The sequence below is a fragment of the Babylonia areolata genome, chromosome 1 (assembly GCF_041734735.1).
Source record: "Babylonia areolata isolate BAREFJ2019XMU chromosome 1, ASM4173473v1, whole genome shotgun sequence".
NCBI classification, from domain to species: Eukaryota; Metazoa; Mollusca; class Gastropoda; order Neogastropoda; family Buccinidae; genus Babylonia; species Babylonia areolata.
Genome location: NC_134876.1, coordinates 72,075,467 through 72,100,059, shown reverse-complemented (window position 1 = coordinate 72,100,059; position 24,593 = coordinate 72,075,467). Strand labels below are relative to the sequence as shown.

Below are 24,593 nucleotides of genomic sequence, written 5' to 3'. Positions count from 1 at the left end.
AGAAAAAACAATCTTCCTCTCAATAACCTTTAATTCAATATGCATATAAAGCAAAAATGGCAATATCAACAATTCTTTCACTCCAGATGGAATAAGAAGTGTTCACAACAAGGCCATGAACATTCATCTGCCAGTTGCACAGAGGAGTGGAGGGAAAAAATGTGGATACAGACACAAAAACACAAGAAATGTGTAAATACAAACCAGCATTTAGGAACAATGCCATTCAGTCCTGAACTCAGAACACTCCAATGAAATCAACACACTGTTTTCTTCGTATGAATGGAAATTGTAAATGATGCTAACTTTCAATATTATTACCAATAAGTGTAAGCACACATTCTACATTATCTGGAATGAGCATCCAATGCATCATATTCCTCATACCTGCGATGCACTCGTTGCCTCCTCTGGTTTTTTGTCATCACGGATACGAAGGAATCTAGGGAACCGAAGAGAAATCCCTTTCTCTGGATCAACCTGTAACACATTTAATATATGAATAAAATCAGAGATGTTGACAGGCATGACATATTTCAGGTAATGGTGTAAAATCAGAGGTGTAGACAGGCATGACATATTTCAGGTAATGGTGTAAAATCAGAGATGTTGACAGGCATGACATATTTCAGGTAATGCTGTAAAATCAGAGATGTTGACAGGCATGACATATTTCAGGTAATGCTGTAAAATCAGATGTGTTGACAGGCATGACATATTTCAGGTAATGCTGTAAAATCAGAGATGTTAACAGGCATGACATATTTCAGGTAATGGTGTAAAATCAGAGATGTTGACAGGCATGACATATTTCAGGTAATGCTGTAAAATCAGAGGTGTAGACAGGCATGACATATTTCAGGTAATGGTGTAAAATCAGAGGTGTAGACAGGCAAGAGATATTTCAGGTAATGGTGTAAAATCAGAGGTGTAGACAGGCAGAGATATTTCAGGTAATGGTGTAAAATCAGAGCTGTAGACAGGCATGAGATATTTCAGGTAATGGTGTAAAATCAGAGATGTTGACATGCATGAGATATTTCAGGTAATGCTGTAAAATCAGATATGTTGACAGGCATGACATATTTCAGGTAATGGTGTAAAATCAGAGATGTTGACAGGCATGACATATTTCAGGTAATGCTGTAAAATCAGAGGTGTAGACAGGCATGACATATTTCAGGTAATGGTGTAAAATCAGAGGTGTAGACAGGCATGAGATATTTCAGGTAATGGTGTAAAATCAGAGGTGTAGACAGGCAAGAGATATTTCAGGTAATGGTGTAAAATCAGAGCTGTAGACAGGCATGAGATATTTCAGGTAATGGTGTAAAATCAGAGATGTTGACATGCATGAGATATTTCAGGTAATGCTGTAAAATCAGATATGTTGACAGGCATGACATATTTCAGGTAATGGTGTAAAATCAGATAAGTTGACAGGCATGAGATATTTCAGGTAATGGTGTAAAATCAGACTGAAGAATGTTGGGGAAAGTGGAAACTTGTTATTTAACCGGACTAACGACTCTGGTGATGATGATAAAGTAGCAGTTACACACTGAAACAAGCCCAGATACAGACACTGAAATTCTACATCAGTTAAAATCAAATTATTTATTGATCTCTGATTTTGTATAAAAAATAACAATAAGTTTGGTTCTTCAACTAAGCTTTACTTATATTTTTATTCTGACAGTTTTCCCTGAAAGGAAAACAAAGCTACACATGTCAACAGACACAATCAGTGGTTAGAGCTGGACTTTCCATCTCAAAGTCCCAATAACACCACCTGGTTCTTTTACAATAGAGGTAAGTTTTTTTCTCATTTTCAAGACCTGCTGATACCTTGAATCCCCTTCTTGTTGATTGGGCTGCCTGAATGGCAAGGTTAAAATGGTAATACATGTACAGCCCACTCCTAACTGTAAAACTGAATGTGGGAGATGCAGCTGACAGACAGACACTGGAGGACACCATCACATACCAGGTTTGGGTGCAGTGGTGGTCTAGTGGTAATGCATCCACCTAGGAAGCAAGAGAATCTGAGCACATAGGATCAAACCCCATACTTGCCAGGATTTTCTTCCCCTCCATTTTGCAATAAAATCTACTCAGTGTGAGGGTGTACACACATGTGTGACTGAAGCCTGACTGAATGACAAAGGCACTACATAAAATGTATCCATACTGGCACTATACAAGTACCCACATTAGTCAATGGATGAAAAACCTACCAGTCCCATGGCCGCCTTGTGTGTGGGGGAGATGGACAGGTCAGCCACCTTGATCTCCCACACCTGCACGGCATCGAACCAGTGGTCCGGCTCGACTGCTGAATCCCAGCAGTAGTACGGCCGCGGCTGTGGCAGCACGTGGCCCTTTAAAAACTCTGAGTGTTTGTCCAGGTCTTCGTCCTTGAATCCTGTGCCAATCTGGTGAAATAAAGAATACAGGAAGAAAGGATTCTGATTATCACAGAACATGAAAACAAGAACTGACACCATATCCATTGTCATGGTATAGAAAAACCCTTTACAAAGAAACAGATTATCATAATTATCATAATAAATGAAAGAATAAAAGAAAAAGACTACCATAATAAATCAAAGAAAAAAGAAAACACTGTCACAACATCACAGGATAAAAAGACATGCATCAAAAGTCTTTTTTTAAATGGGGCTGTAATATAATAACAAATCCAGAAAATGGATCAACACATCAATTATCACCAGATACAAAAAAGCCCACTGACATCACAAGAAAACGCAGGCCTCACCTTGCAGATGGACTGGAACTCCTCATTCTCCTCGTCATAGCAGGCCAGTAGGAAGCCCCCATATTTGCCTGTACGTTTGCCAGTGCCCACGTAACCGCCAATGACCACAACATCCAGTGTGTCACCCACTCCATCCACATAATCTTTCTTCAACTGAAACACAATTTGGGGACTGTCATACTGATCCTTAGAGACCAAAAGGTACATACTGGTCAAACAGGATACACAACGTCTTCATTAATATTTACTATGTCTCAATAACAATTTTCTTCTTCATTAATGTTCATATTGTTACACTGATCCACATTAACAATGTACAATATCTCAACAATAACATTCTTCTTCATGAAGACATGACTGCATGTCTTGAAACCATAAAAAGATTATAAAATGACCATGAGGGAGAGGAAGAAGAAGCATCGCAGTACTGTAATAGCTTGCCAGCTGGACGGTTGTGGGACTGACTGTCATCTGTTGCCAAGACACCAGCATCAGTCATATTATGAAAGGTAGTTTAACCCTTTCATTGCCAGGAAAATAAGATTTAAGTGAAATCTATTTGCCAGGGTTTTTTCACAAGAAACAGGTACTTTTTTTTTTAATTCTGTGCTCTTTGTTATTGGAGAAAGACCCATAAAAGTATATATTTTCTGAAAGGTAAATGAATAAAGAATACAAAACACATGATGTTTTCCCATTCTATATATTTTCAGTGACATGCTGTTGTTTTGAAATCAGTGTTTCATTTTTTGTCATATTTTCAACTTGTTCATTACAAACATTAGTCAAGTAATTTGCACTAAAATACCAATTTTCTGGACAAATGGATAACACCTGCACATACAAATTATACTAGAAGAACTACAATTTAAAAAACAAAAAAGAAGAAGAGAGAGAGAGATACACAATGCCCCCTTGGTCTCCAAATGCCCCTCCCCCACTCTCCCTCCCCCTCTTCAAATCTCTCACACGGTCACTTCATCCAGTTCTCATCACACCGCGTTGGCTGAGTGCCAAGAAAATCGCTCACACTGTGTCCTGCTAATAATTCGGTCACTTTCTGTCGACTGCTACAGCTGTACAGTCGGCATCATTCACTGACAGACATATCTTGGCCAGTCTCTTCATTGCTCCCTTTATTTTCTATCAAATCATCCTACAAAAAAAAAAGTTCATCACTGTCTTCTCCTTCAAACTTATGCTTCAATTCTTTCTGAGCATCAGCTAAAGAAACAATCTTGGTTGATTTAGTGCACCACGATCGTATATCTTGATCACGGTGTCCAACATTTTGTTGAGCAAGCGAGGAGAGCAGCCAGGCAAACACTGGCGGTAACCCAACCAAAACATTCAAATAAAGGACTGCCTCATGACGAAGATGGGGTTTCTAGCTATGAACAGAATCTAGAAAGATTCCCCAAGCTAAAGCTGCCAGTATTTTTGTCAACAAACTCAATGCAAACCAGGGAAAAGTCAGAATACATGTGTGTATTTTGATGACAACTTATCTCGTCATTGCGGCAGCGAAGCATACATGCTTGCGCTAACTAGTTATCTCACCATATAGGCAGCCTTGGGGTGAAGGATATAGCCCAAGTCATGCCTTCAATGCAAACAATGGCAGCTGGATTGCTTCAATCATTCTCCCATGCACACTCACCTTCAGCCAATTGTGGGATCGCTTGGCAATTTCATAAGTAGCATCCACATCCAGTGTCTTGACCATAAGTCCCTCACAGTTTCCTGAAAAAAAAAACGTCCGTAAATTTTATTCCCATTTTGAAGTAAAGCTGTAGTAAGGCACAGGTACCAAGAGGAGGGAGAAGGGGGAAAACATACACTGTTGCCAAATTTTCACCTGGTTTTTAGTTTTGAACAGTTCAACACATTCCACCAAGATACATGTCTCTATACAAAATCCTGTTTTTTGGCTGAAATAACACACACATAAAAAATCTTGCCAATCAATGCAAGGCATTCAGACACGCAAAATACTGAATTTGCCCTTTATACATTTTTTCTTTCCCTCTCATTTCCCTATTTTAAATGATTACTGTATCAGATTATTCAAGCCTTCAGGTTCATTTAACATTTTGTCATTCATGTCTCTCAATCCCTCCCTGATCTTAAAATGAACCATTAAGTCTACATACATAATCAAATCAAATCAAATCAAAAGGAAATTTTCTTCCTAAAATTACGTTTATCTAACATACTTACCGTGACCCACTAGTGCAGACTCCGGCAGGGGTCTGACATTCCTGTCCTGTCCAAACTACTATCCGCCTATGCGGAGAAAACGAAAGTAGCTATGGCCGATACTTTCTTGATGCATTTGGAAATTATTTTCTGCTATCACAGGCTCATTATCAACACAAACAAACATTACAAAGGAGATTCTACAATACATGGCAGACAAAACTTAACAGGGAACCTGATGATTATAAAATAAAATAAAAATTCTGTATTTCTGTATGTCTTCACCTTTGATGGACTCCTCCAGAAACTCTTCAATCTCCTCAGTGTTGGAGGAGATCATGGACTTGGCAAACACAAATTCCCCCTCCACCTCTTTGAAGTGGTCTCGCAGCAGCTGCCGTCTGGTGCGGAACGGTTTCTGCACCAGCGACTCCCCGTTCAGGTACAGCAGGTCAAAGGCGTAGACACACACCTTCACCTTGATCTGGCTCTCATCGGCATCCTGCAGCACACATACCAGCCTCAAGGTTACTGGTTATGAATACAGGCAAGTCTGTTGTATAAAATGTGGGTTGTTGCAGCACACATACCAACCTCAAGGTTACTGGTTATGAATACAGGCAAGTCTCTTGTATAAAATGTGGGTTGTTTCAGCACACATACCAACCTCAAGGTTACTGGTTATGAATACAGGCATGTCTCTTGTATAAAATGTGGGTTGTTGCAGCACACATACCAACCTCAAGGTTACTGGTTATGAATACAGGCATGTCTCTTGTATAAAATGTGGGTTGTTGCAGCACACATACCAACCTCAAGGTTACTGGTTATGAATAAAGGCATGTCTTGTATAAAATGTGGGTTGTTGCAGCACACATACCAACCTCAAGGTTACTGGTTATGAATAAAGGCATGTCTTGTATAAAATGTGGGTTGTTGCAGCACACATACCAACCTCAAGGTTATTGGTTAATGTATAAAGAAAGTCTGTTGTATAAAATGTGGGTTGTTGCAGCACACAAAACAACCTCAAGGTTACTGGTTATTTTAAAAAGTATGTGGGTTGTAAAAGTAAACCTCACTTTGATGAGAAAGGAGGAGTTTGTATTATACTCCATGTTTGGTGTTAAATATACTTACCATGTCAAACTGATGCAAACTAGGCCTATTGGTTTGCTCTGCTTGGCCAAATTTCGCGCGGCTAACAGTGAAAAGACGGGCCCACCCGCTCTCAGCCAATCAAACGCCTCTAAAAACTATAAGCGCTTAATCATTCCTTTGGCCAAGGCTCTCCACGCCATCTTGTCAGGTTTACGCTCTGTCTCATCTTACGCTTTTTTCGGCTGTTCAGCGTATCCTTTGAAGTGTCAACTTCTTAAATCATAGGGGTGAAGAAAGTATATCAAGAGCAACAGAGTTGTAAAGTAAACCACTGATAAAAAGTGTCAGTGTTTCAAATCAGATTTGTCTTAAGGAACCGAGAAAGTCCATGGAAAAAAGAAAACGGGCTGTAAAGTAAGACTCACTTTGATCAAAAGTGTCAACATGTCAAACCACAGGTTTGTCTTCAGGGACAGAGAAAGTCTATGTAAACAAAAATTTTTTTTTTTAATATTTAAAAAAAAAAAACATGAGGTCTAAAATGTCATGTGACAGATACTTCTTAGCAAAGTGAGTCATAATGTTCCACCAACAATTGTTATATATATATATATACTTTCTCCATTTTGTAAGTTTTATAGACTCAGCAGTCATCGTTTGTAATATTGCTGTACCTTATTGGTTCTGTTTTTCGTTTTCTTCCGAAATGTAGCCCACCTCATAGAATGCTTTCTCTTTCATTCTTTGATTTGCTACCTGAGAAGTTTTTGAAATGGGGATGGCAGCTGGAGAGAAGTAATGGAACTGACTTGACAGGAAACTAACTTGTTCTTTTCTGGTCATCAAGAATCAGGAGATTTTATTCTTTTCCTTTCTTTCTTTCTTTATTTATTTAGTTAGTTAGTCAGTTAACTGTTAGTTAGTTTAACTAGTTAGTTAGTTAGTTAGTTAGTTAGTGTGTGTGTGTGTGTGTGTCTGTGTGTGTGTGTGTGTGTGTGTGTGTGTGTGTGTGTGTGTGTGTGTGTGTGTGTGTGTTTTAATGAAGATCCTGTCTTGACAAAGTTAACAAGGAAGCATATACTACCTTGTCTTTATTTAGTTACTGCTGCAATCTTGAGAGACATGCATAGAAATATTTGCCATACTAGTTAAAAAAAGATTAATAAATAACTAAGAAAAAACAATTTTTTAACAAGAACAGAACACAACGGATGATGCTTTTTGACAAATCAATCTCCACAGTATTTATTATCAGTGACCACATCATCAGAACATAATAAAAAGGAACTTTTCCTTCTTCTCTCTCAGCTCAGTAAAGAGTCACTAGGTCACCATACTGAAGAGCTATTCACCAGATTCTTCAAGGTCTGATGGTTGCATGTCAAAGCCTGGGTGTCTGCGAATGATTTTCCTATCCATTCTGCAATGATGTCAGTCCATTGTTTCCATTCTGTGATCTTTTCCTTCATGATGCCGTGTGTCTTGGGCAAGTCAAATCTGGCAGAGCCCATCCCTATCCAGATCAATTTTCTTGTTGGGTTTACTCTCCACAAGTGGCAGGTTGTTCTGGGGCACATGGTTACCAGTAGCAGAGAAGAATGCAGAGAAAAACAGTGAACAGATCTATTCACATTAAAACGCTGTAAAATCTCTATCACCTCCAGTAGCAGAGAAGAATGCAGAGAAAAACAGTGAACAGATCTATTCACATTAAAACGCTGTAAAATCTCTATCACCTCCAGTAGCAGAGAAGAATGCAGAGAAAAAAAGGTGAATAGATCTATTCAAACTGAAACGCTGTAACATCTCCATCACGTATGTAAATTAAGATGACGTCCATCCCACTCACCTTTCTCTTGCGTGTGCTGAGAACCTGGAAAGGCAGGATCTGCTGTTTCTCACTGTCCCAGGCCACAGCCTCAGAGTCAATGACACACGACTTCACCTCACTGCCCAGGGCTTTTGGCATGCGGCCAATGATGTCAGGATACTTGCTGGTATTGTCCTCCGAGTTACGACTGTAGATGTGGATCTGTCCACCCTCCAAGACATGAATCTGGTGACATGACATGATGGGTTAGGTTTCTTTCTAGATGAATAAAAAATACTCTGAACACAAATTCTAAACACAAGTGGGTATGGTGTCACAAAGTGTATGAAAAAGAAAGGGTTTCCTGTTATCAAGCCAATCATTCAGAAAGCTTTCAAGTTATTTTCAAATATTCCAGCAGATTTGAAAACAAACCTGAAAGAAAATGATACATATCACAATAATTGTGGGATAAACTCAACACTTTAACCTGAAAACAATACACTGATCTGTTCAGCAGATTCAGCTCTGCTGAAAGTTTTTTTTAAATTCTGTTCCCCATCCCCCACCCACACGCACAATAATCAACAGGCATCACTGCATATGAGAATGAAATTGAAATTTTATAAACAGTATACATTGTATGATGTCTCATTAAAAAACTTAAGGATTACAGAATACTTCATTATCCCAATAAAAGAAATTAAGTTACTTGTAAGTTGAATTTACCTGTGCACGCTCTCCATCATATTTATATTCGCAGGTGAAGTCCATGTTTTCAAAACGTCGTAGCACCTCACTGACTCCTTTGGTTGGGTGAGCCAGCATGGGCTTCAGAGGAATACCTGAATCACAAACACAAAATGTATGACAGTCTGACATGTCTACGGAATACCTGAATCACAAACACACAATGTATGACAGTCAGACATGTCCCAGGAATACCTGAATCACAAACACACAATGTATGACAGTCAGACATTCCCAGGAATACCTGAATCACAAACACACAATGTATGAGTCCGACATATCCAAGGAATACCTGAATCACAAACACACAATGTATGAGTCAGTCATGTCCGAGGAATACCTGAATCACAAACACACAATGTATGACAGTCCGACATGTCCAAGGAATACCTGAATCACAAACACACAATGTATGAGTCAGTCATGTCTGAGGAATACCTGAATCACAAACACACAATGTATGACAGTCAGACATGTCCAAGGAATACCTGAATCACAAACACACAATGTATGACAGTCAGACATGTCCAAGGAATACCTGAATCACAAACACACAATGTATGACAGTCAGACATGTCCCAGGAATACCTGAATCACAAACACACAATGTATGACAGTCAGACATGTCCAAGGAATACCTGAATCACAAACACACAATGTATGACAGTCTGACATGTCCAAGGAATACCTGAATCACAAACACACAATGTATGACAGTCAGACATGTCCCAGGAATGCCTGACTCACAAACACACAATGTATGACAGTCTGACATGTCCAAGGAATACCTGAATCACAAACACACAATGTATGACAGTCAGACATGTCCAAGGAATACCTGAATCACAAACACACAATGTATGTTGTCAGTCATGTCCAAGAAATACCTAAATCACAAACACACAATGTATGAGTCAGTCATGTCCGAGAAATACCTGAATCACAAACACACAATGTAGGACAATCCGACATGCCCAAGGAATACCTGAATCACAAACACACAATGTATGACAGTCAGACATGTCCAAGGAATACCTGAATCACAAACACACAATGTATGATTGTCAGACATGTCCAAGGAATACCTGAATCACAAACACACAATGTATGAGTCAGACATGTCCAAGGAATACCTGAATCACAAACACACAATGTATGATTGTCAGACATGTCCAAGGAATACCTGAATCACAAACACACAATGTATGACAGTCAGACATGTCCAAGGAATACCTGAATCACAAACACACAATGTATGACAGTCAGACATGTCCAAGGAATACCTGAATCACAAACACACAATGTATGACAGTCAGACATATCCAAGGAATACCTGAATCACAAACACACAATGTATGACAGTCAGACATGTCCAAGGAATACCTGAATCACAAACACACAATGTATGACAGTCAGACATGTCCAAGGAATACCTGACTCACAAACACACAATGTATGACGACAGTCCAACATGTCCAAGGAATACCTGAATCACAAACACACAATGTATGACAGTCAGACATGTCCAAGGAATACCTGAATCACAAACACACAATGTATGACAGTCAGACATGTCCAAGGAATACCTGAATCACAAACACACAATGTATGATTGTCAGACATGTCCCAGGAATACCTGAATCACAAACACACAATGTATGAGTCAGACATGTCCCAGGAATACCTGAATCACAAACACACAATGTATGAGTCAGACATGTCCCAGGAATACCTGACTCACAAACACACAATGTATGACAGTCAGACATGTCCAAGGAATACCTGAATCACAAACACACAATGTATGACAGTCAGACATGTCCAAGGAATACCTGAATCACAAACACACAATGTATGAGTCAGTCATGTCCGACTATGACCATCAGAACAGCAGAGGAGGCAACTCCTGTCCTGACTATCCAGGCTAGAATTTGGTTATAGTGGAAAGAGTCTTGTCCAACTGGAATGATCCCAAAAGGCTAACTAGCCCCCAAACACACAATACTGCCACACAAAATCTTGTAAATTTAAGTCAATACAAATCTATCTAATTGAAGGGATGAGGAAGGCATTAACAACTGGCATGTTGACAAGTTGGGTCTTGCAGACAAAACAGACTTTGACACAATTCTTCAGAAATCATCCAAAATATATGCAGATGCAAGTGTAATAGTACCACTAGATGAAACAAGAGAGGTAAGGCCTTCAAGACTCACTTGTGATAAATTAAGTCCCCTAGCATTAATTACAGAGTAATTTCCCTTTTTTACTATCTGCACCAAAACGTTTGCAAAATAAATAAAACTTCCATGCTTAGCAAAAGAAGTTCCTGTTTGAACAAAAAATGATAATAATGACTCCTCTTGTTGTTGTGTCAGAATAAGAGGTCAGAGTGCCAAGTTTAGAGAATACAAAAAATATAAATATAACAGTAAATGCAGTCTGCATATAATTAGGCTTCTTTTTATTTTTTTGTGCCCATCCCAGAGGTGCAATATTGTTTTAAACAAGATGACTGGAAAGAACTGAATTTTTCATATTTTTATGCCAAATCTGGTGTCAACTGACAAAGTATTTGCAGAGAAAATGTCAATGTTAAAGTTTACCACGGACACAAACACACACACACAGAGACAACCGAACACCGGGTTAAAACACAGACTCACTTTGTTTACACAAGTGAGTCAAAAATTCAGATAATATAGCAAAGAATCTCCTTTTCAAGAGTCTCAAATTATGTTTCATCATTTAATTTGTGCTGTGATGTCAGGTGCCAAATTCAACCATAAAAAAGTTATAAATATATTTCTATTTCCATTCATCCAAACATGATGTTATTATATTTAATTACAGCTTATCAAAGCAATCAGGTCAGTCACATATCACTAATCAACAACCAACACATGTTCTCACCTGGGGTCAGTTTACAATGCTCAGGCAACTCTTGCAGACCATGCTCAAGAAGGGTACTGATGATGGAGTCATAACTTGGCAACTCACTGAAATAAAAGCAAAAAAAAAAAAGGCCTTGATTCAATCTTTCCTGAATATTCACAATTTTACTGTCTACATGTAAATTTCTGTTAACCATTCACTGTATTTTTCAGAAAAAATTGGCAAATAATAACTCTTTTGTTGCTGTGAGTTCTTTAACATGCAATGAGTACATACTATGTTAGTGGTCTCAATCACCTCATCCTGAAGACCAGCTCCTGAACCACCACTTCAGTCTAGTGGATAAATGAAAAAAATCCACATCATGCATGACTTGGATCATGACCCCCAGATCTCACTTCCTAAGAAAAACAACAACCCGCCATTCAACACATCACCCCTGCACAAATACACCCACCAGCAGAACTCACCAGTAGGTCGTCTTGATGATCATTGCAGCTTCTTCCATTTTCTTTTTGGCAGCATCAGCTCCCAATCCTTTCTTGGCATCCACAATTTCTGGAGGGAACTCTGCAAAGCAAACATCAGTAACAATGTTTTCTTATCTGCCATTTGTATAAATGCACAGTAAGACAGGATTTTCTTGCTGTCATGTTTAATGTATTGTATTTGTGTTGTGACTTTCGCAAATAAAATACTTTTTAAACCAACAGGAGTTGGGTTGTTTTTTCAACTGACTGCTGCAGCTTGGACAATGGTGATCATGATGATCAAACTCACCCCTCACGCCCCTATACCAACCTCCCCACAAAAACATATCAGTTTCATATGAAACGTAACCAATATCGCTGATATTTCTGAAAACAATTGATGGATGAGGGATAGAAAGCTTTCCACTGTTCCTTGTAAACATTCTTCAGACATACTAAATCATGAACCCTCTTTCTCTAAACATGTGGACAGACACAGAGGACCAGAAAAGCCCACCTTGGCCAGGGGGGGTGAGGAAAGCAGCATGGCCCAGCGCTGTCAACACAGACTGTTCTGCCAGTCCTATGCGCAGCTTGCCGCTCAGCGACCGGATCAGGTAACGTGCCTCTGACTGGCGACACGCCACGAACATCCCCTTGATCTTCTCTATTTTCTTGGACATCACCTGCACAGACATTCACATCACTTGCACAGACATTCACATCACCTGCACAGACATTCACATCACTTGCACAGACATTCACATCACCTGCACAGACATTCACTCCACCTGCACAAAGACATCTACCGCACAAAGACATCTACATCACCTGCACAAAGACATCTACATCACCTGCACAGACATTCACTACACCTACACAATGACATTCTCTTCACCTGCACAACAATATCCACAACACAAACACAAAAATATTTATGTCACCTGAACAAAGCCATCCACATCACCTGCACATAGACATTCATATCACCTGCACAAAGACATTTACATCACCTGCACAGACATTCACTCCACCTGCACACCCACCACAAAGGCATCACCTGCACAAAGACGTCTACATCACCTGCACAGACATTCACTACACCTACACAATGACATTCTCTTCACCTGCACAACAATATCCACAACACAAACACAAAAATATTTATGTCACCTGAACAAAGACATCCACATCACCTGCACACAGACATTAATATCACCTGCACAAAGACATTTACATCACCTGCACAGACATTCACTCCACCTGCACACCCACCACAAAGACATCACCTGCAAACAAAGAACAAAGACATTCACATCAGTTACAAACCAACAACAAAGACATTCACATCAACTGCAAACAAACAACAAAGACATTCACATCACCTGCACACCTATAACAAAGACATTCACTTGACGTGCAAACAAGCCACAAAGACATTCACACCACCTGCACAAACCTTAACAAAGACAGTTGCATTACATGCAAACAAACCACAAAGACATTCACACCACCTGCACAAACCATACAGACATTCACACCACCTGCACAAACCACAAAGACATTTGCATTATATGCAAACAAACCACAAAGACATTCATATCACCTGCACATCCACAACAAAGACATTCACACCGCCTGCACATCCACAACAAAGATATTCACACCACCTGCACATCCACAACAAAGACATTCACACCACCTGCACAAACCACAAAAACATATGCATTACGTGCAAACAAACTACAAAGGCATTCATATCACCTGCACATCCACAACAAAGACATTCACACCGCCTGCACATCCACAACAAAGACAATCACACCACCTGCACAAACCACAAAAACATATGCATTACGTGCAAACAAACTACAAAGGCATTCACATCACCTGCACATCCACAAAGACATTCACATCACCTGCACATCCACAACTAAGATATTCACATCACCTGCACATCCACAACAAAGACATTCACATCACCTGCACATCCACAACTAAGATATTCACATCACCTGCACATCCACAACAAAGACATTCACATCACCTGCACACCCACAACAAAGACATTCACACCACCTGCACACCCACAACAAAGATATTCACACCACCTGCACATCCACAACAAAGACATTCACATCACCTGCACATCCACAACTAAGACATTCACACCACCTTCACATCCACAACTAAGACAGTCTGTTCCTTCCTGATCTGAGGTCTCCTGAGGTTCAGCTTTTTGTTGTTTTTATAATCAAAAAGTAAAGATAATTATCATATGAATAATCAAATAAGTTAATAAAAGAATAAATGAATTAGCACCAGGAATGGAATACAGGTCAACAAATCATTAATGAAAGAAGAAAACTATGAAAAAAAAGAAAAGAAAAGAAAAATATACTGGGACCATATATTTATTCAAAACAGTCAACACAGACTGTGAAATTGCACAGACAGTGAAATCGCATTACACTCTAGTGATTTTATTTCTTCTTCTTTGCTGAAACTGCTTTTTGTTTGATGAACACTTAAAAACAAATCCAATGTTTGCAAATTCAGCTGCAAATATATATATGCCATGATCAATATATCTGTTGCTCATGTGCACACAATTTTTCAATACATAAACCAAAACTATTGTTTAAAAAAAAAATAACAAAAAATAAAAAAGATATTCATTACAAGCTGACAGAAACTGATGATACTCACTGCACTGCCAGTCATTTCAGCAATCTCCTTCAGTCTGGAGAACACACTGGCCACAGTCAACTTTGGTGGGGCAAACATCATCCTCTGGTTACTGCGACTACTCTGTAGACCAAAGCCCAGTGCAAAATGTATTATTACGTCAAGCGCTGATTCCAAATCAAGAAGTCAGAATTTATGTTACATGTCTGTATGAGAGAGAGTTGCATGCATGCGTGTGTGTGTGCATGACTGAAACCTGATTGAAAGATGCAGGAAACAAATGATGAGCACCCAATGGCAGCTGTCAGTCTCTACCCAGGTACTCAGCCCGCTGTGCAAATGATTCCATGTTTGTAAAGTGCTCAGAACTTGGTCTCTGACTGAGGATAGATGCAATATAAGTATCCATGTCATCATCAAGTCAAACAATTAAAAACAAAAAAAAAATCTTTTTTCACATTAAAACTTTGAAAATTCACTGACTTTAAATCATATTCATTACCCACCAGATAAAAGTAAACTCAATCACAATCACATGTTTTAAAGTAATCCATATAATATTATATATATATATATATATAAAACACCAATCATTAATTCTTTTTAAAAACAACATGCAAGCAAGAACTTGTACTGGCTAAACTGGGTCACAGAAACAAACTTGAGGAAGGGAAGGAAGAAGTGTGATATGCAGACAGGAAGGAGGTTGGGGGGATGAGGGGGGGGGTATGAAAAAGGAGCCAAAAGGACAGAGGTGAAGACAGAGGAGGGGGCAGAGGGGTAGACGAGGAGGTTGTATGAAAAAGGAGCCAAAAGGACAGAGAGGTGAAGACAGAGGAGAGGGCAGAGGGGTAGATGAGGAGGTTGTATGAAAAAGGAGCCAAAAGGACAGAGAGGTGAAGACAGAAAGGGGGCAGAGGGGTAGACGAGGAGGTTGTATGAAAAAGGAGCCAAAAGGACAGAGAGGTGAAGACAGAGGAGGGGGGAGAGGGGTAGATGAGGAGGTTGTATGAAAAAGGAGCCAAAAGGACAGAGAGGTGAAGACAGAGGAGGGGGGAGAGGGGTAGATGAGGAGGTTGTATGAAAAAGGAGCCAAAAGGACAGAGAGGTGAAGACAGAAAGGGGGGAGGGGGGGTGTAGATGAGGAGGTTGTATGAAAAAGCCAAAAGGACAGAGAGGTGAAGACAGAGGGTGTGGGAGAGGGGGGGGGTGTAGACGAGGAGGTTGTATGAAAAAGGAGCCAAAAGGACAGAGAGGTCAAGACAGAAAGGGGGGAAGGGGGGGGGTGTAGACGAGGAGGTTGTATGAAAAAGGAGCCAAAAGGACAGAGAGGTCAAGACAGAGGGGGGGGAGGGATGTGGGGGGGCGGGGGAGTAGATGAGGAGGTATGAAAAAGAAGCCAAAAGGACAGAGAGGTGAAGACAAAGGGGGGGTGATGGGGGGTGGGGAGGGTAGATAAGGAGGTTGTATGAAAAAGAAGCCAAAAGGACAGAGAGGTGAAGACAAAGGGGGTGGGGGGGGGGGGGGCGAGGAGTGGGGGAGGTGGCGAGCACAGAGAAGGGGAAGAATCAGGAAGAAAAATGTTGTATGTGACATTCAATCCTGTATGTGACTTTCAATCCTAAAAACTTTACTGCTAAAAACATGTTTACATAGCCTAGGTGTCAGTGAGTGCATGTTTGTACACATATCTGCATTTTCAAGAAAGATACTGCGTGCATGCATGCGTATGTGTACACGAATGTGCATATGATATGTATGCACACCTCTCAGCAGTATGTTTGTTTCATTTTCCTATTCTTGACATTACTTTTTCCACCACCCCCTTCCCCCCCTCCACCCAGAAACACACACCTCCTTCTTCTTCACCTCTCTCTCCCTCTTTGAGTCTGTCAGTCTGTTTGTCAGTCAGTCAGTCTGTCTGTCTCTTTCTCTTTCTGCAACAGTCTTCAACCCCCTGGGCAGACTTCTAACAAATGTACACGAGTCTGACTCGGTAATTCCTGCATCATCCATCTCCACACAACTCCTCTCCTCTCAAGATTCCACCCCCCCCCCTCCCCCTCCTCCCACACTCCCGGCCCCCTTTACTTAGCTGTCCCCATTTATTCACACTCAGCCAGACGCCCTGAAGGGGAAGGGGTGGGGTGGGAGGTGGGGGGAGGAGGGGTAAGCAGGAGGCAGTCACCAGACAAATTAGAACTGTTACCCTGGGTGGGTGACTCACCCCTGCCTTCAGGGAGTTCCTTCGCCAAGTCTTCAGCAAATGACAGTGCCATTCATTTGGACTTACCTCTCTGCTTTGTTAATATCATAACTTAGAGGTTGGGGGTTTTTTGGTCTTTTTTTTGGGAGGGGGGTGGGGGTGTTGAGGGGGAGTGGGGGTGGGGTTCTCTTTAAGTATTAATCCACTATCACCCTTTCTTCTCTTCTCTTTTGTGCATGCATGCATGTGTATATGCGCACACTTCAAGTATGTCCCCATACGCAGCCACATCTGAGCTCATTCCAGTCCAGCAAGCACCATAAATGTAAGGTCACCATGAGGCCACACCCTGAAGGAGACCCCGCATAGTTGCTGAGTCTCTTTAGACACCATTCATTCTGACACAGCCAATGCCTTCCTCATCCTGTTGCAATCCCAGAGCTGACAACCCAAAGGGAGACAACAGTGCCAGACTGCCTGGGGGCCACCCAGTGAAAAAGACCCTGCACCGCTGCTGAGTCCACTTGGTGAGGCTCAACTGCATGTTATTTCCGTCTTTATATCCCACTACTGTTAACAAATCACCCTTGCATGGAACCAGACTAGACATGCTTGGAATTAGAATGGAAACATGTGAAATACAATCATTTGCTGCTTTTTTTTTTCTCATTAAAAAAAAATAATATTCAGTCCAGTCAGGCATGCAAACTGTCAGATTGAAACTGAAAGAACATGATATAACTATTTTCAGAATTACATAAACCATAAAAAACAGTAGGTGGAGGAAGAGAAATAAGACCAACTGCTTGTGATCTCTTAACATTATTTTTAACCAGTCAGCAAACAAAATCCACAAATAATCAACACACAGCTTTCTTCAAGAAATCAGCCAAGTATTATATTCAAACAGTTCTTGTAGTTGACATCCTTACCTCTGCTACAATACCCAGGTCCCCTTTCTCCTGAACATCGGCTTTCAGCTTGTCCACAGTGCGACCTGAAAATGTCACCACAGTCACTCCACTGAGCACTGTGTCAGGGGTGGACAAACACCTCTTCACAGCTAACAGCATGCTGTTTTTCCCTGTATTTTTTAATATCCACTTTGTAAATTAAAAAAACAGACATACAATAACTTTTAATATTCATTTTGTAAATTAAAAAAACTGACATACAATAACATATAAGAACACAGAACAACATTGAAAGATTCAATTTTGCATAGTTCTTTCAATAGCATAGTTGATTCATAGTAAACATGTAGATATACAACAGAACTTACTGGGATATAAGAAAAAAATAAGGTGTCAAAAGAGGAAGAATATCTAAAACATCATTGTGCGAGTTGTAAATTTAAAAAAAAACACACAAAAAAGTGAGACAATGGGGTGGTTTCACAATATATGCTTATGAAATAGGCAAGAGATACGAAGAGTATACTGCGACACAACAATGTCGGAGAATACTTAATCATCATATATATTCCATCTAATTTCTAGGCATGTTCCCTTTTCTTTCATCATACAGTATACATGCACTGGTCAGCAAGCTAAGATGCTTCATTAAAAACAGAAACTTTCGTGACTCTGAAGCATAAGATAGATCCATCCAATCCAAAATGAGCATGTCAATCCAGTTCTGTCTCCACACAAATGAGGAGAGATGAAAGTTCAATAAATCCATCAAGCAGAAGACTCTCTCTTGGAAGAACATATACACGTACCCGGTGAACTCTATGGACCACTGGAAGGACTGCGCCTTATCCCAGCAATTCAACGTTATCACAGTATGAGCATGTAACACAAAAGAATGATAAGGACGGTTACTGTCAGTCGATCAATCAATCAATCAATCCTGACATCTTCAGGTCAGAAAATGGACTTCTCTTTGGGTGAACACATATCACACATCATGGAGGATAAAAAATAAAAAAAATAAAACAGCTTCAACCCCATGTGAAATGCATCTTAATTCCATGTTTCAACTGCTTATGTCAAACAATATACAAACAGGTGGCAGCTCCAGTAAACATTTCCACAAAAAATGTTCCAAGTCTGAAAGAGAAAAAGTACAAGAGTGATGGGGGTATCGTACCTGTGGCCTGGGCAATGGCCTTCATGAGCACAGTGTCACCAATACCCAGCTCCACCCCCTTGTAGGCAGGTGCCAGTTTGTTGAGACACAGGTAAACACACTGCAGGAGATCTTGGGGAGACAGGGCTATCACAGAGCGAAGGAAGTTGCACAGGATCTCTATCATCTGCAATCTGAAACACACTTCACACTGCACAAACAGCTTATGGAACAAAAACTAAACTGCTTTTCACAATGCTCTGTGTGTGTGTGTGTGTGTGTGTGTGCGCGCGCGCGCGTGCGTGTGTGTGTGTGTGAATCAGAATCAGGATCAGAATCAGAATCGTATTTATTTGTTATGAAAACCATAAATTAAAGGGGTTTATATACAAACAATAAAGGGTTAAAAAAAGAAAAAAAAAAAAAAAAAAGAACTAAACTACTAAACTAAATGTAAGGTGTTCCAATTAAAACGTGACATGTTCTTTGAAACATTCTTGATTCATATATGATTCTTACTAGTTGAGGTTGTACTGGGTCGTAATTATCATTGACTGACTGTATCAGTATCATCAAAATTTGTAAATTCAGTGTGTGTGTGTGTGTGTGTGTGTGTGTGTGTGTGTGTGTATGTATGCATGAGTGTTTGCATTCTGACATGTATCCCTTGTTCTACTAAGTGTAAATTTTTGCAGTTCAAAATCTACTTGTCTGTATTACTTTAAAATTACTTGTTTTTTTAAACTTTCTCATTATCTAATATCAGAAATCACCTTAATTCTGTTGGCAACCAAAACAAGCATTTCCTCTGTTGTTGCCAGTCAGAATCAAATATAAAACAACTTTAATAACAAAAATACTTAAAATCACTTGAGCATACCTCGCAGATGTAGCTTCAATGGCTTCAAAGGTTTTTGACAGAGCCAAATATGGTACCCTGGTGAAGAAACAAAACAAAATACATTAACATGTGATGGCTGTCTAAGAAATACTAATATAAAAAAAAGAGTAAAATCATGATTACCACCTATTTTCCCTAAAGTCAAAGAAATGAATGTTAAAAAGTAAAGGGTCTTGCTTCCCTTTCATTTGCAGAATTAACCTCTCAACCCCTGTCAGGCACGAGTTCTGTATTTTGCCAGATATTTCTAGTCTTCTGCATATATGATAAAAACTGATCAGATATGATCAATAATATTGTTTTTGTTTTTTCTTTAGGGGAAACATATATCGCTCTCTCTCTCTCTCTATATATATATAAATATATTACAAAAATTCCTCTTCAATCTTATGGTCTTCATCTTTATTCAACATCCTTCCATAAAAAAAAAAAAAGGGACAGCTAAACAGATTTCATTAGTACTCACTGTAGAAAGAAATAACAATGTGAATTCATTTCATGCATGCGTGCCCCCCACTCCCACCCGCACTCACAGAGGCATGCACACATGCGCGTACACACACTACACAACATGTTTCTGTACAAACCACCTGGTCAGTGTTTTTATATGGATATACTTTCGAGTCAAGTAAAGGGGGTGGGGAAGGAAAAGAAAGAAACAATAGGAAAAGAACAAAGATATCTCTCAAGAGAATGGAACAACAAGTGACAAATGATCTTACTTCTCTCCATGTTTCCAGCAGGCATCAGTAATGGGGTGATACTTGCTTTTGCTGGGTTCATAGGTCGTGTCAGTCACTCCTTTCGCTTCCGATTTAATGTCACTGAAACATTTTTTTTTTTTCAAACAAACAAAACCTTAAAATGCCTCCCAAACACCAAGGAATGGGGAAACGATTGCAAACAAATGAGAAAAACATTCAGGGACAGACTGACAGAGAAAAATGGGGACAGGCAGACAGAGGAAGCGGAGAAAGTAAAAAAAAAAAAATAAAAAAAACAAAAAAAAAACAAAGGCGGGGGAAGGGGGGTGGGGGGGTGGAAGCCAGGGAGAGGTTGGGATGTAACCAGTACCAAAAAAAGAAAAACAAAAAAAAGGAGATTAATAGACAAGAAGAGAAACGCCAGCCACAACAATCAGGCTTAGTTGGCAAGAGTCTACAAAGAAACCAGAGCAAAAGGGTAGTTGGCATGGCTCCCCCCAACCACCACCCCTCACCCCTCTCCTCCCCCTAAACAGAACTGTTCTTCATCAAACACACTCACAAAAAGACACATTCGATCTCAAGGAGGCCCTCTCCGTTCAATACCGTTTCAGCACCAGCCAGCCAATTCATCCCCACACCTCCTGGCCGTGCTGTCTTGTGTTATGCAAATCGGAGAGCCAGCTAAGGAGATGAAGTGCTCAGACTTTGGCTCCCTGATTTGCCAGACTTGTGTTGGTTGGTAGTTGTTACTTCCTGATAACAACACAGCAATCTCTCTGATAACAACACAGTGTTGGTGCCTGTACTTTCTGAAATCATCATCTCTTCATCTGTACTTGCTGCACGGCTCTATCTAAGTCCTGTTTACTGATGATTTTGTCACAAATATAACACTAAGGATTTCAAGAGAATGCTCACAAATCGGGCCCAGAGCCCCCAACCCCCATTCTTCCCTATTCAGGTATCAATACTCTTTCAATCTTTGTTTTCTTTTTTTTTTTTTCTTTTTTTTTTTCGTTCTTCACTTTTCAGGTATCAATACTCTTTCAATCTCTGTTTCTTTTTCTTTTTTCCATTCTTCACCTTTCAGGTATCAATACTCTTTTAATCTTTGTTTTCTTTTGTTTAAATAATTCAATGTGTTTTTTTCCCATGCTTCCAACTTCTGCCACTCCTCTCCTCTACATCAGCATTTCCTTTAAAGAGACAGGACCCCCACCTGTCTTCTCCAGGACATTTCTTTCCTGGCCCTGCTACAATCAAAGATATCCTTGTACAGGGAATAAAAACAAAAATTGGAAATTTAGACTTTTCTCCCTGTCACTGGAGTTTATTTCTGACCAAATATACAAGTATATATACATGCATGCACGCATATGCGTGCATACCTACACTTGCACCCCACACAAATATACATCACACACCTGTGTGCACACATGCACACACACACACACCCTTAAATACACACACCTTCTGCACACATGCGCACACACATGCACACACACGCACATACACACATGCACAGAGGAAAGGTGAAAGCAACACAGACAACAGTGAAACAAGTCTCCCACAGCACTGTGATGTGTTTTACAATACACTGCACAGCATACTGCACAGCACTTGCATGGCATGTGCTGTACTATACAATATTCTCTCTTGTCCTCTGTGTACTACACTGCATTGTATAATAGTATTATTACTGTACTGCGCTATATTCATTTCCATTCAAATTAGAATTTTCCCCACTAACCCCATGCTTTTCTTCCAATTTTCTTTCAAAATTTGATACTGTGGATTAAAGTCAAATCTGCAGAGGAAAATACATCCTCATCACCACTACTATCGGCATCACCCACCCTCCTCAATCTCTCTTTCATCCCTCTGCCCCAGGGTCATGGATAACTCCTTCGTTGCCCTGGGGTCTTATCTGTGAACAGATCACATTCTGATTACAGGCATCCGTCTGTCTGTCCCCTCAGCGATGGCGCCAGACAATGAGGCCAGGTCAGAGAGTGAGCAGAATGAAACCCGCCTGATCCAAGGATTGAACATGTCTGCATCGCTTTTCTGACACACTTTCCCAGGGTCACCATTCTTCTGTCAAGTCAAACTCAGGCAGAAGGAATAATGGCCTTTTTTTTTTAATTGATGAAAGAAAGAACATAGAAAAAAGAGAAAGAAGGAAAGAAAGAATACACAAACATATGTAACATATGTATTGTGCTCTGTGTGTGTGTGTGTGTGTGTGTGTGTGTGTGTGTGTGTGTGTGTGTGAGAGAGAGTGAGTGAATGTGTGTGTGTGTGAGAGAGAGAGAGAGAGAGAGAGAGAGAGAGAGAGAGCAAATGAACGAACAAATTTTAATGTTATTATGCTGTTCAGTCCATTCAGAAATGCGACGAGAGAGAGAGATATTCATTAGTGTTTTCATGCATGTTCAGATACACCTACGCATGCAAACCTGAACTCTGAACACACATACACCTAACACACAACCATGTCATGCTCCCATCTTTTTCCACAACTCAAAATATTCAAGAACATAAGGTTTCACATCATAACATATGTTACATTTCCCTTTCACTATGCCTCACTGGACAAATCTCAAAACCAAGCAGACTGGGAACCTATCATCACAAAGCCCACATCACAGACCAAGACGGCTGCGAACAATGGTAATCTGGAAAGATCAATACCTATCAGGAAGAATATAGAACATATTAATCACAGAAGAAATTGGACCTTTGATGTGCCAGGGCTTTAAGAACAGATGCAAATGCTCTGGAAATGATGGGGGCTGAGCAAGGATAAATGTGTCCCTCTCATCTCAGCCTGTGTATTTCCTTCATCCTTTTACTTAAAGGTGCAGTTACCTTCCACTTTTGCCTTTTGACACTGATTAATTAAATAAATATGTGGGGCTTGGGTTTTATTTGTTTTGTTGTTTTGTTATGTTCTTGACCTTCCCCATCAATTTCCTACTTTCTAAAATAATCAAAGCTTAACCTCACAAGCTGAATGGGACAACCAGGAAGGGAGGAGGGAAGAGACAGACTGAAATAAAACAGGATACATCAGCTAGTTTCACCTTCTCATTTGTCAATTAGAATCAACTAGACTTAAACCTGGAACACTGAAGCAGTCTTTATGTATAAGTTTGGGCATGTGCATGTTATATAAAACCCCTCTTTTCAAAAGGAATAAATAAATGCCAATGTTCACAACCAAAATAAAACAAAAAGACAATGCAATGGGAGAACCAAAGCATTACTGGCACAGCACAGAGAGTAACTTCTTCAAGAAAGAGGAAGAGGGAGGGATTGGGAGAGTGAGAACTGAGAGACGGGTGGGAGGGTCGGTGGGTGGGTAACAGGAGAAAATAGTGAAGAGCAGGGCAGACAGCAGAGCAGACAAGAACAAATAAAACCACAAATATATTCAGACAGTGAAGATAGAGAATGTAAAAGAAAAGACAACAACAAAAATTATAATAAACCTACTTATATCACGTATGCCAACCTTTCTATGTATTATTTTTCAGTCTTTCTTAATCCAGACAGTACAGGTTAATAGATAGGCTCAAATAATGTGTAAACACTCACATGAGCTAAAAAAAAAAAAAAAAAAAAAAAAAAAACAACTAAATAATATCTTTTTTAATAGAAAGACTGAATGAAAGAAAAGGATTTTGTAACACAGCTCTGATCATACTTTTTATGAACCAGACAGTTCAGTTTAAACGAAAGACAACCCACCCCCACGCCGAAAGCCCCCCCAAAAGAGAAATAACAGAAAAGAATCTATGATGGCTCACCACCACCCCACCCCACCCCCACCCCCCCTGTTCCCTCTCCTCTTGCCGGCTGCCCCCCCCCCCCCCACCCCACTCTCCCCACCACCCCAGCCCCCCAATGCCCCATCTCCATCACACTACCCCTCCCACCATCATCCTCCACACAAGAAAAGAGTTCCTTAATAATCAATGCTCCGTGAAACAGAGCCGGGAAGAGACAGGG

General features: G+C 40.1%; 1 protein-coding gene across 1 annotated transcript in view; it reads right to left on the bottom strand.

The window, feature by feature from the left end:
• LOC143293460 (DNA ligase 1-like) overlaps positions 1-24,593 on the bottom strand; it is a 64,108-nt gene that overhangs the window by 1,589 nt on the left and 37,926 nt on the right. The window contains exons 9-23 of the mRNA XM_076604339.1: positions 20,595-20,696; positions 19,852-19,908; positions 18,993-19,165; positions 17,831-17,895; positions 14,714-14,815; positions 12,522-12,690; positions 12,005-12,104; positions 11,553-11,638; positions 8,619-8,734; positions 7,929-8,135; positions 5,264-5,480; positions 4,440-4,522; positions 2,780-2,932; positions 2,238-2,435; positions 388-480 (exon numbers count right to left, since the gene is read on the bottom strand). Of these exons, the coding sequence (XP_076460454.1) occupies positions 388-480; positions 2,238-2,435; positions 2,780-2,932; positions 4,440-4,522; positions 5,264-5,480; positions 7,929-8,135; positions 8,619-8,734; positions 11,553-11,638; positions 12,005-12,104; positions 12,522-12,690; positions 14,714-14,815; positions 17,831-17,895; positions 18,993-19,165; positions 19,852-19,908; positions 20,595-20,696 (1,921 nt within the window). The remainder of the gene's footprint in view (positions 1-387; positions 481-2,237; positions 2,436-2,779; positions 2,933-4,439; positions 4,523-5,263; positions 5,481-7,928; positions 8,136-8,618; positions 8,735-11,552; positions 11,639-12,004; positions 12,105-12,521; positions 12,691-14,713; positions 14,816-17,830; positions 17,896-18,992; positions 19,166-19,851; positions 19,909-20,594; positions 20,697-24,593) is intronic.